Source organism: Macrobrachium nipponense, chromosome 12, assembly GCF_015104395.2.
Source record: "Macrobrachium nipponense isolate FS-2020 chromosome 12, ASM1510439v2, whole genome shotgun sequence".
Classification (NCBI taxonomy): domain Eukaryota; kingdom Metazoa; phylum Arthropoda; class Malacostraca; order Decapoda; family Palaemonidae; genus Macrobrachium; species Macrobrachium nipponense.
Window position 1 is genome coordinate 52,178,959 of NC_087205.1, and position 16,314 is coordinate 52,195,272.

At 40.3% G+C, this 16,314-nt stretch overlaps 1 protein-coding gene across 1 annotated transcript in view; it reads right to left on the reverse strand.

Annotated features, from left to right (window-relative positions):
* LOC135224530 (uncharacterized) overlaps positions 1-16,314 on the reverse strand; it is a gene marked incomplete in the record, with an annotated part of 155,482 nt that overhangs the window by 68,432 nt on the left and 70,736 nt on the right. The window contains 2 exon segments of the mRNA XM_064263601.1: positions 1,430-1,776; positions 1,987-2,154. Of these exon segments, the coding sequence (XP_064119671.1) occupies positions 1,430-1,776; positions 1,987-2,154 (515 nt within the window).

Genomic DNA, 16,314 nt, shown 5'->3' on the forward strand with positions numbered 1-16,314 from the left:
TCCCTCTCTGTCTCCGTAATAATTCATAAATAATTTCACACTCTTGAGTAAGGACAACTCCTCTCTCTCTCTCTCTCTCTTGTTCGTAGTTAGTGGTAGATAATTTTAAATTGATCTTCACTGTCTAGAACTGTAAATGTGCCGTTCTAAAACATAGACACATAACTATAAAAAAGCAGTTTGTTCATGGAAAGGAACTTCAAAACAAAGACAAAGAGACAGAATATAGTTCTTAAAAACGTGGTTCTAATCTTTAAATAACACAGTACTGTACTGTATATGGTGTACATTATTGTACTGCATTAAACGTACACACGTTTTACACAAAATAATGAAAATAATACTATAAAAAGAGCTTTACACTTGTCCTAACTGAAGGTGGTGGAAACTTCTAAGTGAACCACCAATGTCTTAAGTGAACTTGACTTGTAACAACAGTAAGATGCCATAAATTTTTTCCATTATACTGGCCCAAAAGCAAATGTTTACATCACTTTTCCTTAAAACCTAAACACCTTCACTATGATATGACACTGTAACTAAACACAACATATTTGATATAAAATTACAGTTGTGTTGCCTAAGAAATGTAACTTCAATTCCCCCGCTAAACTAAACCTATTTCAGTTCATATATATTTATATGGCTACACATTCGTAAGTGCAACAAAAGTTATAATTACTAGTGATGGAAGGAACTCATTACCCATGAAGAAAATATTAATACGTACTTTTCTCAATAAGAAAACATTTCCAAATTCCAAGTTTGTTAAACAAATGCTGAAATGGGATATGGGAAAATAGTTACTAACAACTTATCTCATAGAATACACACCAGAAGGTATTCAGTGTAGAAACTAGGAAATATGGTTTTAGGATGAAGTATCATTGCCAGGAGGATTAGAAAGGAATTATTCATTATTAAGAGAAATTTAATGCATACACAAAAGAGTGACTGTTTTATAAGAGAAAGATGTACAGTAAACCCCTGCCTATTCTCAATTCCGGATTCACGGCTTTACCTATTTGTGGATTTTTGTGTGGAATGTATATACATGTTATTTGCAGAAAATTTGCCTATTCGCAGTATTTACTAATTATTGTATTTTCATATAATATTCATGACCAAATGCATTTTTTTCTTATAAAACTTGAAAAGCTCAGGTATAAGCATTTTTAGAATTTTTTTTGGTGTTTGAACTATCAAAATAGGCAGTTCTAAACATTTTTAGAGGGGTGTGAAGTATTCACAGATTTTAGCTATTTGCCAGGGGTCGTGGTATGCATCCCCTGCGAATACTGGGGGTCGACTGTATTGGAACCTGGATCGCTTACCTGACCAGGTGGTATCCGTAAATTCTTCAGACAGCAAGATTGGGCCACTGTAAAGTAATGGTTTGTGTCATGACAAAGTATGAATATCTACTTACTTACAAAGGTTTTCTGCTGATACTTTCCAGGCTTTCCCAGCTTCAGTACTGATGAGATGCCTATATTTCAGAACATCACCCCAGTTGACATCATCACAAGCTAAGCTTTTCCCACTACGTCTTAAGTATATCTTTGAAAGATTTTCTTCTTCACAGTGATTTACACTGGGCTCAGAGCAGTCACCACTTGTAGACCTGATGATTTCCTTTTCACTATGATGCACTGTTTGTACCTCAGCACCAGCAAACTTTAAACTATTTATAATATGGCTGAGAATAACATGTCCACGATATACATCCACTGGATCTGTCTTGTTACTTGATGTATCATGTGTAATAACAACTTTCTTCAAGAGAAAAAAAAGTCAGTTTAAGATGCAATATGTCATACTAAGCTATGGCTTTCATCATATGCTGCACACCCATTTTTACTTTTCCATAATAGCATTCAGTATATTCAAACTCAAAATACTTCCCTTTACATTTTTAGATAAATTGCTAATAGTCAAGAAAATTAACTTAAGAAACTATTGTAAATCTATGTAGGGAGTGTTTACCTTTGAATGAAGAATTCTAGACTGCCCATAATGCTGACCTGCTCCAATAACTACAGTTAGGGCTGATTTTATCATCTCATCCCGGATAAGTGAGAAGCATAACAAATTTTTTTCAACAAATATTTTCTGTAGAGGAATATCCAAATCTGTAAGAACTTTTTTTGTATTCTGAAATAATAGAAAACAATGACTTTAATGTGCACCTCAAAAATCTAATAATTCATTGTACAATCATCATTGATGAACTTTCTACTATAAAGGTGGTCAGTAGTTGCTGCCTGGATGCAGTTATTCTCCTTATCCAAAAGATCTCAAAACTACAAACAAAATGTGACCAATCAATTCATATAGCTCTGATCAAGAACCTGCAACAAGCACCACTAAGTGAAGATGTACACAATGGCAATGGTGCTGGTTTGATTCAAGGTAACCAAAACACAGTTCTGAGTGATGCACATCAGACCTCCATTAATTAACCCTTAAACGCCGAGCCGGTATTTCCGAAAGTGTCTCCTGTATGCCGGTGGTGTTGGGAGTGAGCGCCGAAGCGGAAAAAGTTTTTTTTTTTTTTAAATCACAGCACGCTTACTTTTGAAGATTAAGAGTTCATTTTTGGCTCCTTTTTTTTCATTGCCTGAAGATTAGTATGCAACCATCAGAAATGAAAAAAAATATCATTATCATATATAAATATTGGAATATATGACAGCGCAAAAATTTTTTCATATATATAATTGTATACAAATCACGCTGTGAGCAAAACGGTTAAAGCTAATGAGTTAATTATTTTTTCGTTGTATTTTACGCTAAATTGCGATGATTTTGGTATATAACAAATTGTAAAACGATCAAAGCAACACAGAAAATATTTCACAATATGATGCATGAATTCGTAACGCGTGGACATAAAAAAAGTTGTTTTCAAAAATTCACCATAAATCGAAATACTGTGCTAGAGACTTCCCGTTTGTTGCCAAATGAAGATAATTGATTGAATATTACTAGATTGTAAGTGTTGTAGCTTACAATTGCAGTTTTCGACCATTTCGGTCCAGCTAAAGTTGACTGAAGGTCGAATTTTTTCTATTTATCGTGATTTATATGAAAATATTTCAAAACTGATAAAAGCTACAACCATGAGTTATTTTTAGTTGTAGTCTACATGAAATTGCACACATTTTCATATATAAAACTTTATGTAACGGCTAATATAAAACGGTGCAAACATTACGACAACCGGACGAAAGAATTTCTGATTTTTTCGGCAGAGTTACCACGCGGACGTAAGGAAAAAGTTTTTTTTTTCAAAAGTTCACCATAAATCGAAATATTGTGCTAGAGACTTCCAATTTGTTGCAAAATGAAGGTAAATGATTGAATATTACTAGAATGTAAGAGTTTTAGCTTACAATTGCGTTTTTCGACCATTACGGTTGAGTCAAAGTTGACCAAAGGTTGAAATTTTGGCACTTATAGTTATTTATATGGAAATTTTTCAAAACTGATAAAAGCTACAACCATGGGTTGTTTTTAATTGTATTCTACATGAAATTGCGCACATTTTCATATATAAAACTTTATGTAACGGCTAATTTGAAACGGTGCAAACATTACGACAATCGTACGAAAGAATTTCTGATTTTTTCGGCAGAGTTACTACGCGGACGTAAGTAAAAAGTTTTTTTCAAAAATTCACCATAAATCGAAATACTGTGCTTGAGACTTCCAATTTGTTGCAAAATAAAGGTAATTGATTGAATATTACTAGAATGTAAGAGTATTAGCTTACAATTGCGTTTTTCGACCATTTCGGTCGAGTCAAAGTTGACCGAAGGTTGATATTTTGGCACTTATCGTTATTTATATGAATATATTTCAAAACTGATAAAAGCTACAACCATGGGTTGTTTTTAGTTGTATTCTACATAAAATTGTGCACATTTTCATATATAAAACTTTATGTAACGGCTAATATAAAACGGTGCAAACATTACGACAATCGGACGAAAGAATTTCTGATTTTTTTGGCAGAGTTACCATGCAGACGTAAGGAACAAGTTTTTTTTTTCAAAAATTCATCATAAATAGAAATATTGTGCTAGAGACTTCCAATTTGTTGCAAAATGAAGGCAAATAATTGAGCATTACTAGAATGAAAGAGTTTTAGCTTACAATTGCAGTTTTCGACCATTTCGGTCGAGTCAAAGTTGAACGAAGGTTAAAATTTTGGCACTTATCGTGATCTATATGAAAATATTTCAAAACTGATAAAAGCAATTGTAGAATACAATAAAAAACAACCATGGGTTGTTTTTAATTGTATTCTACATGAAATTGTGCACATTTTCATATAAAAAACTTTATGTAACGGTTAATATAAAATGGTGCAAACATTACGACAATCTGAAGAAAAAATTTCTGATTTTTTCCGGAAGAGTTACCGCGCGGACGTAAGAAAAAAGTTTTTTTTTTTAAATTCACCATAAATAGAAATATTGTACTAGAGACTTCCAATTTGTTGCAAAATAAAGGTAAATGATTGAATATTACTAGAATGTAAGAGTTTTAGTTTACAATTGCGTTTTGGACCATTTTGGTAGAGTCAAAGTTGACCAAAGGTTGAAATTTTGGCACTTATCGTTATTTATATGAAAATACTTCAAAACTGATAAAAGCTACAACCATGTGTTGTTTTTAGTTGTATTCTACATGAAATTGTGCATATTTCCATATATAAAACTTTATGTAACGGCTAATATAAAACGGTGCAAACATTATGACAATTGGACGAAAGAATTTCTTATTTTTTCAGCAGAGTTACCGTGCGGACGTAAGGAATTTTTTTTTTTTTCAAAAATTCACCATAAATCGAAATATTGTGTTAGAGACTTCTAATTTGTTGCAAAATGAAGGTAAATGATTAAGTATTACTAGAATGTAAGAGTTTTAGCTTACAATTGCGTTTTTCGACCATTTTGGTCGAGTCAAAGTTGAACAAAGGTTGAAATTTTGTCACTTATCATTATTTATATGAAAATATTTCAAACTGATAAAAGTTACAACCATGGGTTGTTTTTCGTTGTATTCTACATGAAATTGCACACATTTTCATATATAAAAATCTATGTAACGGCTAATATAAAATGGTGCAAAAATTACGCCAAAGTGACGAAATAATATCCGAGATGTGTCGCTGACGCTTTCTAGTGCAAGAAAGAAATCGCGCATGCGCGCATGGGTAATGCTTGTAAATAAAACAACAACTTGTTCCGTGAACTCCAAGCATCCCTCAAGGTGCGTGATTGAAAAGTTTTCGCCAGGTAGGCCTATAACTATTTTTCTGCTAATTAAAAAAAAAATAATTTTCTGCATCGACATATCATCCGTCAATTAAGCACCCAGCTGACAATTTTCGTCGACGTTTAATACGTCCAATAGCCATTTAAGGGTTAAGTATACTATGAAAAAATACTCAGTGAAATATAGTAGCCTTTGCTTAACCTTATATATTTGGTATTTCTTGATTATGTCCTGTTTATTTTCTGATCATATTACCTCCTCTGAAGCAAAGTATACAGAATAACATTATATTTAAACATGGGAAATCTGTGTTGAGTATAAACAAAGTATATGCTTAAAATGCTGATTCTGGATAAAGACACTTAGCCCTGACATAACAATCACAAGAACTATTCATCGAATATCTATGCATCAAACAAAAATGTCCATTTTGGTGTTGCTGGAATTACTGAAGCAGGATGTTTTTTTTGAAATGAAGAATTCCACAGTTCTAATGTATTTGGTCTCATCCCTTTTAAATTGTTGCGATTAAATCCTTTATCCCATTAAGTAAGCTTGTTCAGATTTTATCATGCACAGACAGATATCCTAAATCCTAAATACCTGCCCCCTGTAAGGGGCAGTGTTGCCACACTCTCGGATTGGAATGATCGTACTGGCTCCTCAAAATTATGGGGTTTTCATTCAGTAAAAATATCATACAAAATTGTAGATTTTATCGTAATCATTATCTTACACTGTTTCTGATATTTAACACATTTTTATAATTGGACAAAATAATGAATATATATATATATGATATCTTTGTACCATTGATATCTTGCAATTTACATAATTAAGAAAAAAAATACAAATGAAACATTTCTCTCTACAAAAACGAAAAAAGGGATTTTGACGAAGGAAAAATCTATTTCTGGGTGATTGGCTCGTGTCGCCCTATGAAAGTATCCTTAATATCATTCTTTCTAGGTAAAATTAGCCTAAAATTACCAGAGAAAAACAAAATTAAGAAAATGTCAGTAAAACTGACTCGCTCACTCTTAAAAAGAAGTGTCGGTATGATAAAGGGGCGAGTGTGGAACACTACCACGAGCCAAACACCAATTAGAACTTCCTGTCAGAATCCCCCCAAGAGAGAGCTGATACCAACGGGCGATGCAGCCCCTACTACTACTACTAGAGGACGCCACGGACAGCAGCGCCCCTAGCGGACATCCTTAAATAAAACAGTTAAATACATCTTGTCCTGCAAGGGGGGGAAAACAACTATAAAAAAGGGGGGGTTTCATAGGGCGACACGAGCCAATCACCCAGAAATAGATTTTTCCTTCGTCAAAATCCCTTTTCTGGGCTCAGCTCGTGTCGGCCTATGAAAGAGTACCAGAGAAACAGACAAGATGGAAAAGGGAACAATGAAAAACAATTAAAAATGATGGATATAATATAAGTAAATCAATTACAGCATATAAATTAAGCACTTAAACTAACTTATTTTAACAGTAAAATAATAAAATGTTAGTAATCTTAAAGTACTTAAATGGTAATTAAAGTAAATTACAAAGATGCATGTAAAATAAGGAAAAAAAAAATGGGATTTACTTAACAAAATACAAAATTCAAAATATATACACCATGTGTCCTACCCTAGCATAAAAATAAGGGTAGGTACACTGAAATCCATCATCAATACAAATATTTCAAAATATATACAAACACATTGTGACTGAAGTTCATCATTAACATAAAATGGTGAATATATACGAAACTATTTGTTTCCTAACCCTAGCATAAAAATAAGGGTAGGTACACTGAAGTACATTATCAGTACAAATGTGGATGTCCCTAGCAAAAAAATAAGGGACAAACCACTATATGATACAACGGCTAAGGCTATGATGTTGAGTAGCCTGACGATAGGGTGAGGCATGTTGGTTTATGTAGGTAGAAAGGAGACCTGGATCTGTACTACAACTACTAAACAGTATCAGGGGAAACTATGTTTCCCGCTGCTACTGCTGAAAACTTTAAAGATTCCAAGGACTTTAAATAATGCCGTTTAAAGACTGTCGGGGATTTCCATCCAGTATACTTTCTAAGATCCTCGAAATTCATATGTTGGAAATAATTAATTGAGGTGGCTACTCCCCTGATATCATGTGCTTTTGGGAATGACTCAGGGTTGGCTTGTTTAATAAAGTAAAGGATTTGCTGCCTAATGCCTTTAACTGATAAAGTACCACCTTTTTCTCTCATGAAGAGAGCACCTGAGGATCTAGAAGAAGTACGAGATAGAAAGGCTCTAAGAGTTGATACTGGGCAGAGAGAAGGATCCTGCGGAAGTGGGATACCTTCCAAGGGGCCCACCTTGCAAGAGGATCTTCATTTTTGGCTAAAAAGCTACGATCCGGAGCAAGTAGAACTTCTCCTGATGGGAGGAATTCCACATGACCCGCATCCCTGGATAGAGCCGACAGTTCTGAAATTCTAGCTCCTGAGGCTAGGCTTAATAAGAATAATGTCTTCCTTAGGAGCATTATGAATGTACAAGATGAGTTGTCAGTATCTGAAGCTAGTTTGAGGACGTCATTTAGAACCATGAAACTGTAGTAGGCCTCTGGGAAGGTCTAAGTCTAGCACAGGCTTTAGGGATAGATGTGAAATAAGATTCAGTCAAATCTATCTGAAAACCTACTTGAAAGATTTTCTTCAAAGCCGATTTATGAGTGGTAATTGTGCTAGCAGCTAAGCCTTTCTCAAATAAGGATCTGAAAAAGGATATAGCCAAATTAACTGTCATGGTTGTAGTGTTCGATTCTCTCAAGAAAGATGCTAATTTTTTAACAGCTGAGTCATATTGTCTAATGGTTGACTCTCTCTTATCTGATTCTAGGAAGAGAATATTCTGTGGATCAATGTCAGCATCTTTATTAGCCGCAAACTTCATGAAGTCCATAAAGTTAGGGTCTGGAGAGTTCCTGAGGAAGCGAACACAGTCCTCATTTGTACTGATTGTGATAGTTTGGGATTGGGGATCCGTTGAGGTCGGAGACCCAATTCCAAGAGAAGAGGATACCAGTTGCTCTTGGGCCAGTCCGGTGCAATCAGAGCTACTATCCCTTTGAAAGACCTTAGTTTGTCTAGGACTTTCAAGAGAAGATTCACTGGAGGAAAAACATAAATTCTCCTCCACTGATTCCAATCTAACGACAGGGCGTCCGTGGCATAAGCCAGAGGGTCCAGGTTGGGGGCCACATAGCAAGGGAGCTTGTGGTTCGCTTGCGAGGCGAAGAGATCCACTTGGAGACCTGGGACTCTCCGGCTTACCCACTGGAATGACCCGACGTCCAGAGACCACTCTGATTCCAGAGGAACTGACCGGGACAGAGCGTCTGCTATCACATTTCTTACTCCTGCCAGGTGAGTGGCAGACAGATGCCATTTGTGTTTGTTTGCCAATGCAAAGATGGCTATCATGACATGGTTCACATGTTTGGATTTGGACCCTCCTCTGTTGATGCAATGAACTACCACTGCACTGTCCAAAACTAGCCTTAGATGAGACTTCTTCGGGGAAGCAGTCTCTTCAGAGTAAGAAATACTGCCATTGCTTCCAACACGTTTATGTGGAGCTGGCGAAATTGAACTGACCAAGTCCCCTGAACCTGTTTGAACTGAGAGTATCCCCCCCACCCGGACAGGGAGGCGTCCGTGTGAATGGTTAGCACTGGAAGGGGATATTGAAGGGGTACTTTCTTGGCTAAGTTCTTTACTTTTGACCAAGGCCGTAGTTGGTTGCAAAGGATCTGTGGAATTACTGACAAACTGTCTCGATATTTGGAGTTTGCTTTTGACCGCCAATTCGATTTATATCTTTCAGCCTTGCTTTCAGAAGGATATCTGTTACCGAAGCAAACTGAAGAGACCCTAGGATTCTCTCCTGGTTTCTTCTTGACGTTTGTTTGCATTTGAGGAATTGCCTGACAGATTTTGCTATTTCCTTCCGTTTGGCCACTGGAATTGATAGATTGTGGGAAGACAAATCCCATTGGATCCCTAGCCACTGAAAACGAGATTCCGGAGTAAGTCTGGATTTCGTTTTGTTTATCTGGAACCCCAGATGTTCCAGAAAGTGAACTACCTTTTTGGTAGCTTCGAGACATTCCTCGACTGTTGGTGCCCAGATCAACCATCGTCGAGGTATGCCGCTACCATTATTCCCTGAGCTCTCAATTGTTGTACAACCACTTCTGCTATCTTTGTGAATACCCTGGGGGCTACATTCAGACCGAAGGGCATCACTTTGAATGAGAATGTCTGATTCCCTAGCCTGAATCCTAGGAATGGGCGGAAGTGTCTGGCTATAGGGATATGATAGTATGCGTCTGTAAGATCGATGGAGCATGTGACGGCTCCACGCGGCAGTAAGGTCCTTACTTGCGAGAGGGTAAGCATCTTGAACTTGTCGCAGCGAATGAAAGAGTTTAGCTTTGACAAGTCTAAGATTACCCTTCTTTTTGTTGAGCCTTTCTTTGGGCACGCTGAATAAGCGCCCTTGAAATTTTAGATGTTTGACTCTCGCAATAGCTCCTTTCTGAAGGAGTTCTTCCGCGTAATCTATCAATTCCTTTGACGGTACCTGATGAAATGATTTGATTGGAGGGGGATCTCTGATCCAACTCCAGCCTAATCCTTTGGACACTATGCTCTGTGCCCAATTGCTGAACCCCCACCTGTGGCGGAAGAGGAACAGCCTCCCTCCTACCTGGGGAGCCTCATTGCTGATGGGCGGGTTGGCCACCACGCCCTCCTCTGAACTGTCTACTCCTCGTGCCCCTTCCTGCGCCACGCTGACGAAAGTAACCTCTCGCCCTACCTCTCGGTTGAGAGTAGCCTTGAGCCTCATAGGCAGGGTTGAAGGCCGGCGAGATAGCGTAGGAGGTGGATGGTTGAGATTGTTGGGGCACCAGGAGGAAAGGTTGGTTCTGTTTAGAGGTGGAAGGTTGTCCCTGTTGGGTAACTGGGACTGCCTGCACAAATTGCTGCTGTTGTTGGAGTCTTTTATAAGGCTGGAACCTCTTACCAGCCTTCTTTGGTTTCTTGCCAGCAGTGGGGACGGATTCCTGTTTCCTCTTTGAGGAAATACCCCACCTAGCTCTAAGGCTCTGGTTGAGTCTAGCAGCTTCGTGGTGGACCTCGTTCACTGCGGACTCTGGGAAGAGATCCGCTCCCCACATGCTTGCAGCCAAGAGTCTATTAGGCTCATGCCTGATTGTGCACTCTTGTAGGACATGCTTCCGGCAGTTCCTCCTAGCCTGGAAGAAGTCAAAGGCGTCCGTCAGAACCGTCTGAAACTGAGATTTCGCCAGAATCTTGAACAGCGGTTCCGAAGCGTAGGAAAGGGCAGCCATTTCAGTGATGATGAGGGAATTGAGGGACCTGCCAAACCTAGTCCGCGCATCAAACTCTGCCTGGATTAGGGAATCCGGCAGCCTAGGTAACTTCTCGCCGAACTGGTCCATGGCGCAGTCCGGCTTGAGTTTACCCAGCGTGAATGTAGCTGGCAGGTTTTCCCACAATTCTCCGAAGGCGGGGAAGAGAGGAGAAGTAGACTCCGCCTCCCTCAACTGTGGAATGGGTTCATCCTTGAGGACTGCCTGAAGAGACTTTCCTCCCACCAATTTCGTGGCGAACGGGAGAGAGACGTCCTCTTCCGTCGCGAAAATAGTGAAGGGGACTCTTGTAGGCCTGGAGTCTAGTGTTAGAACACTCCCAATCCTCAAGGCAGTGAACCCATTCCCGCTGGGCGTGATCTCTACTGTAAAGAACTGACTCCTTAGAGATTTTGTCTTCTCTCGTGAGAGCCGTTGGCGTCAGCCTAGCATACCCGATGAAAGGCTGCGACAGACCCGGAGGGTAGAACTCGAAGTCCTCAATCCTTCGAGTTCCACACTCCGGGATAGAAATCATTCCGTCCTTGAATGGAGCGTAAGCAGCTACTCTCCATGGGTTCTCCATAGAGAAAGCTGGCAAGGAGTCATAAGATGGGAGTTGAAGAATCCCCGTGCTAGATGCAGGGGAGACTGGGGGAGGAGCCTGAGCTAGCCCAGCTACTCGGTCCTCATTCTCTCTCATTCTATTAGAGAGATCCTGGATCGACTGTCCAGTTTGAGACAGACTGTTTGACAGTTGGGCAAACATCTGCTCGAACCGCGTTCCCAGTGCGGAAATTTGGGAGCCTACTAGCACGCCCACCTGTTCCATCACCCCTGTTGAGACAGTAGAGGGATCGCAGGTGCTGGTGCTTGCTACCCCTTCCGGCATAGCCGGAGTGGCAGCAGCGGAGGCGGGAGAAGGCAGTGACTCGGTGGGAGTGCGAGCCTTCTCCTTCGAAGCCTTGCTTCTGGAGCTCTTCGAATGGGAAGAGCCCGGCTTAGCTTTCACCGCATCGGCATAGGAAGTCGACGACTTCTTAGCCGAAGAAGATGAAGACGACTTCCTAGAAGTCGACTTAGACAAGGTCTTCGGTTCTCTCTTTCCCTTCTCCTTAGGAGGTACAGAGAGAGCGGGAGAGCGACTAGGGATCTCAGATCCCGTAAAGCCTTGGAAAGAAGCGGAAGAAGAGGGGACAGGAGAAGATCCAGGAGCGCCCAAGGAAAGACCTTGGGCGCCCGACATACCTACCTCAACCAACAAATCCTCCCCACCTACCGCCATGGGCTCTAGGTTAAGGTCCAGGGCAGCGACGTCCGGAACCGACTCCTGTGAGGCTACGACCCCAAACGATTGCTGGAGTTCTTGCTGAATGGAGGCTATCAGTGGGGCAGCGGACGAGGGGTCGACGTAACCCGTCGACTTGCCCGCGGGGAAGATCTGGATGGCCAGCTTCCTATCCAAAATGTAGGGCTGGCCCTTGGCGGCGTTTTTCCCAAAGCCGCCCACCCACGCTTTCAGGGTGGCGAGGGCGACTTCCCTCACGCCGCTAGCCTGAAAGAAAGGTGAGATTAGCTGCCAATTGTGGAAGGAGTTAACAAACTTACGACTAGAAGTTGTTAGTAAAATCATAAGTAAGTCTATAATGGACTTACCCCATCTCCCAGCTGACCGACCAGGTCGTAGCATATAGCGCAGGCCTCAGGGTGCCAGACGATCAACTCGTTGAACGACGTGGCACAAGGGGCGTGGGACCTGCACTCGTCATGTCCACAGGGGTCGTAAAGCGTCGCATTACACGCTGGGACCTGGCAGTTGGTAGCCTGTAAGTGAAAAAGTATATGAATACCAAGTAAACACTTACAGTCTAACATATGCTCCGCTGGTACCGGAGCGATAAAGTTAGATAAAACCAGAGCCCCGCCAAAATACGTGTGGTAACCAGGTTGGAAGATAGGCTATGGCTCCGCCGATGGCGGAAGCACAAGAATCAACCAACTAGGAGTGGTGGTAAAGGAAACCACGACGGAAAAAGGCGGGGATGGTTGATAAAATAATAATAATAACACACAATTCATTGTAAAATATCTTAGAATTAGGGTATATATCCTTAAAATAACAGAAATAAAACAACTTCTCTCCACCCGTCTACTAGAAGAGTGCGTAGGTAAGGGTAAGCTCCCTTCCGGTAACGGCGGAGAGATATAAGGATATAGTAGGCAAGCAACCGACCACTCGTAGTGCCCACCCTGCCCGCTAGCGGAGCCAGGAACCTATAACCAAAGGTGCCCCGGCTGCGACGGAAGGCTCCTTTCGTATCGTAAGGAAGGTGGCTGAGCAACTGGGGAGGGGAGGAGGAAGGTCTCGGCGAAACACGGCGGGAGCGAGAAAGGGGGGAAGGATGGCCTACTCCTCCCCGCCTCACCAACTACCCGCATGGAGACCCGGTACCTCATAGTGGTCGCCCTGTACCCCCCCGCTGGGAGGACCCCTGGTCACCTCCGAAAGGGTGAGAGAAGGCGATGAAGTTGTCATAACAACCAAGGGGTCCCCCAGCTCCTCCCTATATCAGAGAGGGAGGGAAGGGGCAGGGTAAGGTGCAATGGAACACGTGACCGCAAGTGGCCTAGGCCGCGAGCAACACAACCGTGGTAGGGCCACGTGAACCAAGCTGTACCAACACATGGAACAAGCACCTAGGCTAGCCTAACACCCTAAATAAATAAATAAATATACATCGAAAGGTGGAAGAGACACTTTTAGTAAAAGAGAAAGAAGCCCAGGAGGAGGCGGACTGTTCCGAAAAACAGGAGCCTACTCGGAGCCAGCGATAGCCGATGTAGAGCAAGAGCCGGGATGCTGGGCCGGAAATAATAATAATAGCCCTAATTACCAAGCTAGGAGAATGGTAGGAGGGCTGAACTAGCTAAAACTCGATGTAAACAATGAATGTGATAACGTAAGCCCATAAGTATAAGAAGTCCCAGTATGGAGGACCGGGAATTCTTACGAGGCGGCATGGCCGCCACGAGACAACCGGGGAACCGTATATGACCTATTAAGAGGAAAATACTGGTACCCGGAAGATAAAACTATGGTAAAATGTTACTTATGAGTTACTTAACTTAGCCGTGGCAATAGCAGAGCGTTCCATCGTAGAATTTACGAGTAAATCCAAAAAGGGGCACAAGCACAAGAAATGGCGACTTGTCGCAAGCGCTAAAATTTAAGGATGTCCGCTAGGGGCGCTGCTGTCCGTGGCGTCCTCTAGTAGTAGTAGTAGGGGCTGCATCGCCCGTTGGTATCAGCTCTCTCTTGGGGGGATTCTGACAGGAAGTTCTAATTGGTGTTTGGCTCGTGGTAGTGTTCCACACTCGCCCCTTTATCATACCGACACTTCTTTTTAAGAGTGAGCGAGTCAGTTTTACTGACATTTTCTTAATTTTGTTTTTCTCTGGTAATTTTAGGCTAATTTTACCTAGAAAGAATGATATTAAGGATACTTTCATAGGCCGACACGAGCTGAGCCCAGAAAAATTGAATTATGAATAATTAGTTAATATTATGAACAAATTATTACTATATTGTATTTACACAGCTTAGAACGTCACTCCTTTCCATAATGTAAACTAAACTGATAACGAATTAACACGAAGATATGTGAGTTGATAGGCCCACTCATACATATCTTTAAACACCCCAAAACATAAAAAATCAAAATAGCATCACTGAGTAGCAATTTAAAATAAATATATATAATTAAACATGACTGGTACTGAGGTACTGATACCTAATAATAACAATAATATTTGTAAAGTATATCTTTCAGAATCTTCTTCCAAATCAAATTCATGTTCTCTGGTGTTCTGGCATAACTGTGCATGATTATTTATTCTGGAAAACATATCATTTGCAAGAGTGAAATGAACACATGACCCTCCTGAACCTTTGATGCAACTAGCAGAAAGAAGAGTCCCATTAACTGTCCTTGTTTTCAGTCTGTTTCTTTGTTTAGTTTTAAAGAGGTTAACTTTACTGAACACTCGTTCGCATTCAGCATTAGAGTTCAACAAGCAAAGAGCAGTTAGAGCAAAATTGGCTGGGTCTGAAAAACTAAACTCTTTTTGGGACACTTCTCCCCAGAACTTATCAGGTGACTCATTAACGAGATGTTTAAGTTCATGTTGCAATATGGGAAACATTCTTCACTGATCATCCAGCTTTTGAAGTAGTGAGTGGTCATCTAGGGGTAAAATCAGAGGAAGCTCAGATGCAAGAGGGTATAAGGAGGGGATTCTTTCTCTGAATTCTGATGAGAGAGCATTTTTTTGGACAGAGACAGTTTAACTTTGACAGGACACCATAATTGAAATTATATCTCTTCTTTATTTCTGTGCATGCCACTACAAGGAAACTTGTACACCTCTGAAAAAACTCCTGCTGTTGAGCTTTCTTTTCCTGTATGGAGGAGTTTTTTAATCCCTGCATAACTTTAACTCCTAGGTACATTTGGCTGTCACTAAGATGCCTGTCATGTCTTTCACGATTTACAGTATTTAGATCAGTTTTTATTATATAGGTTCTGTCCATAAATTAGAGAAGGAGGTCTCTGAATAGCATGGACACTCTATCATGGAGAACTGTTATTACTGCTTTATCTGGCTGGAAAAATTTGTTGATCACAGTAAACTCTGGAAGAACCCAGTCAAGGAACATGAAATATAACTTCATGAAAGGATCATGAAGGGAGTTAATAATAGTTTCTCACTGAGCCACTTCTCCGGGAAAAATAGCTTCAGTGCCTCCCACTATTCCAATAGCCTTTGAACCATGTTACAATTGGAGACAAGCGGCGGCAAGCCATGTACGGACTGAAATAAATGTTGTATTTTGTTTTTTGTTTTTTAGAAATTAGCCTGTTTCATGGAGGAGTTCACCGACCACTTATATTTGTAATTATATACTTATCTACACCTTAGAATTATAGTACAAACCGTACGATAATGGAAAATGCTATCGTACATCGTACTAAGGCCGTTTTTATCGTACATGCACAATAATTATCGTACGTGTGGCAACACTGGTAAGGGGGTACTGTCTTGAATGGTGCACAGTAACTGGTACTATTGTATACTGTACATATGAGGTCCTTTAGTGCTCCTTCTGCTGCCATATTCACTGTTTTCTGCCTTTTAATAATCATCTGCCTCTTTTGGTCTCTTCTTATTTAAAAGTCTAATACCTTTTAAAAAATTTTTCTCCAATTTTAAATTCTCACTTGAGACAAATTATTTGAGTGGGCCCTATGAAAGACTTGAAATGTGACTCACATGTTTTATGTTATCTGTTGCACCAAAAAAGGAAACACTGTATATACTGGGTTCATCCTTTCCTGATTGCACTTTTTGAACATAACTTTCATTCCATTTTTCTCAACTGATTTTGCTGGGCATGTTCAATTTTGCCTGTGCCAACAACAGCAAACTAAATAAAATACATTTAGTGCTCTTTTTAGACAAAGATTCTGTCGTATTTTTAACATAATGACCAACTTACCTTTATTGCTAGGAATCAATAATTCTACAAGCAAATTACACT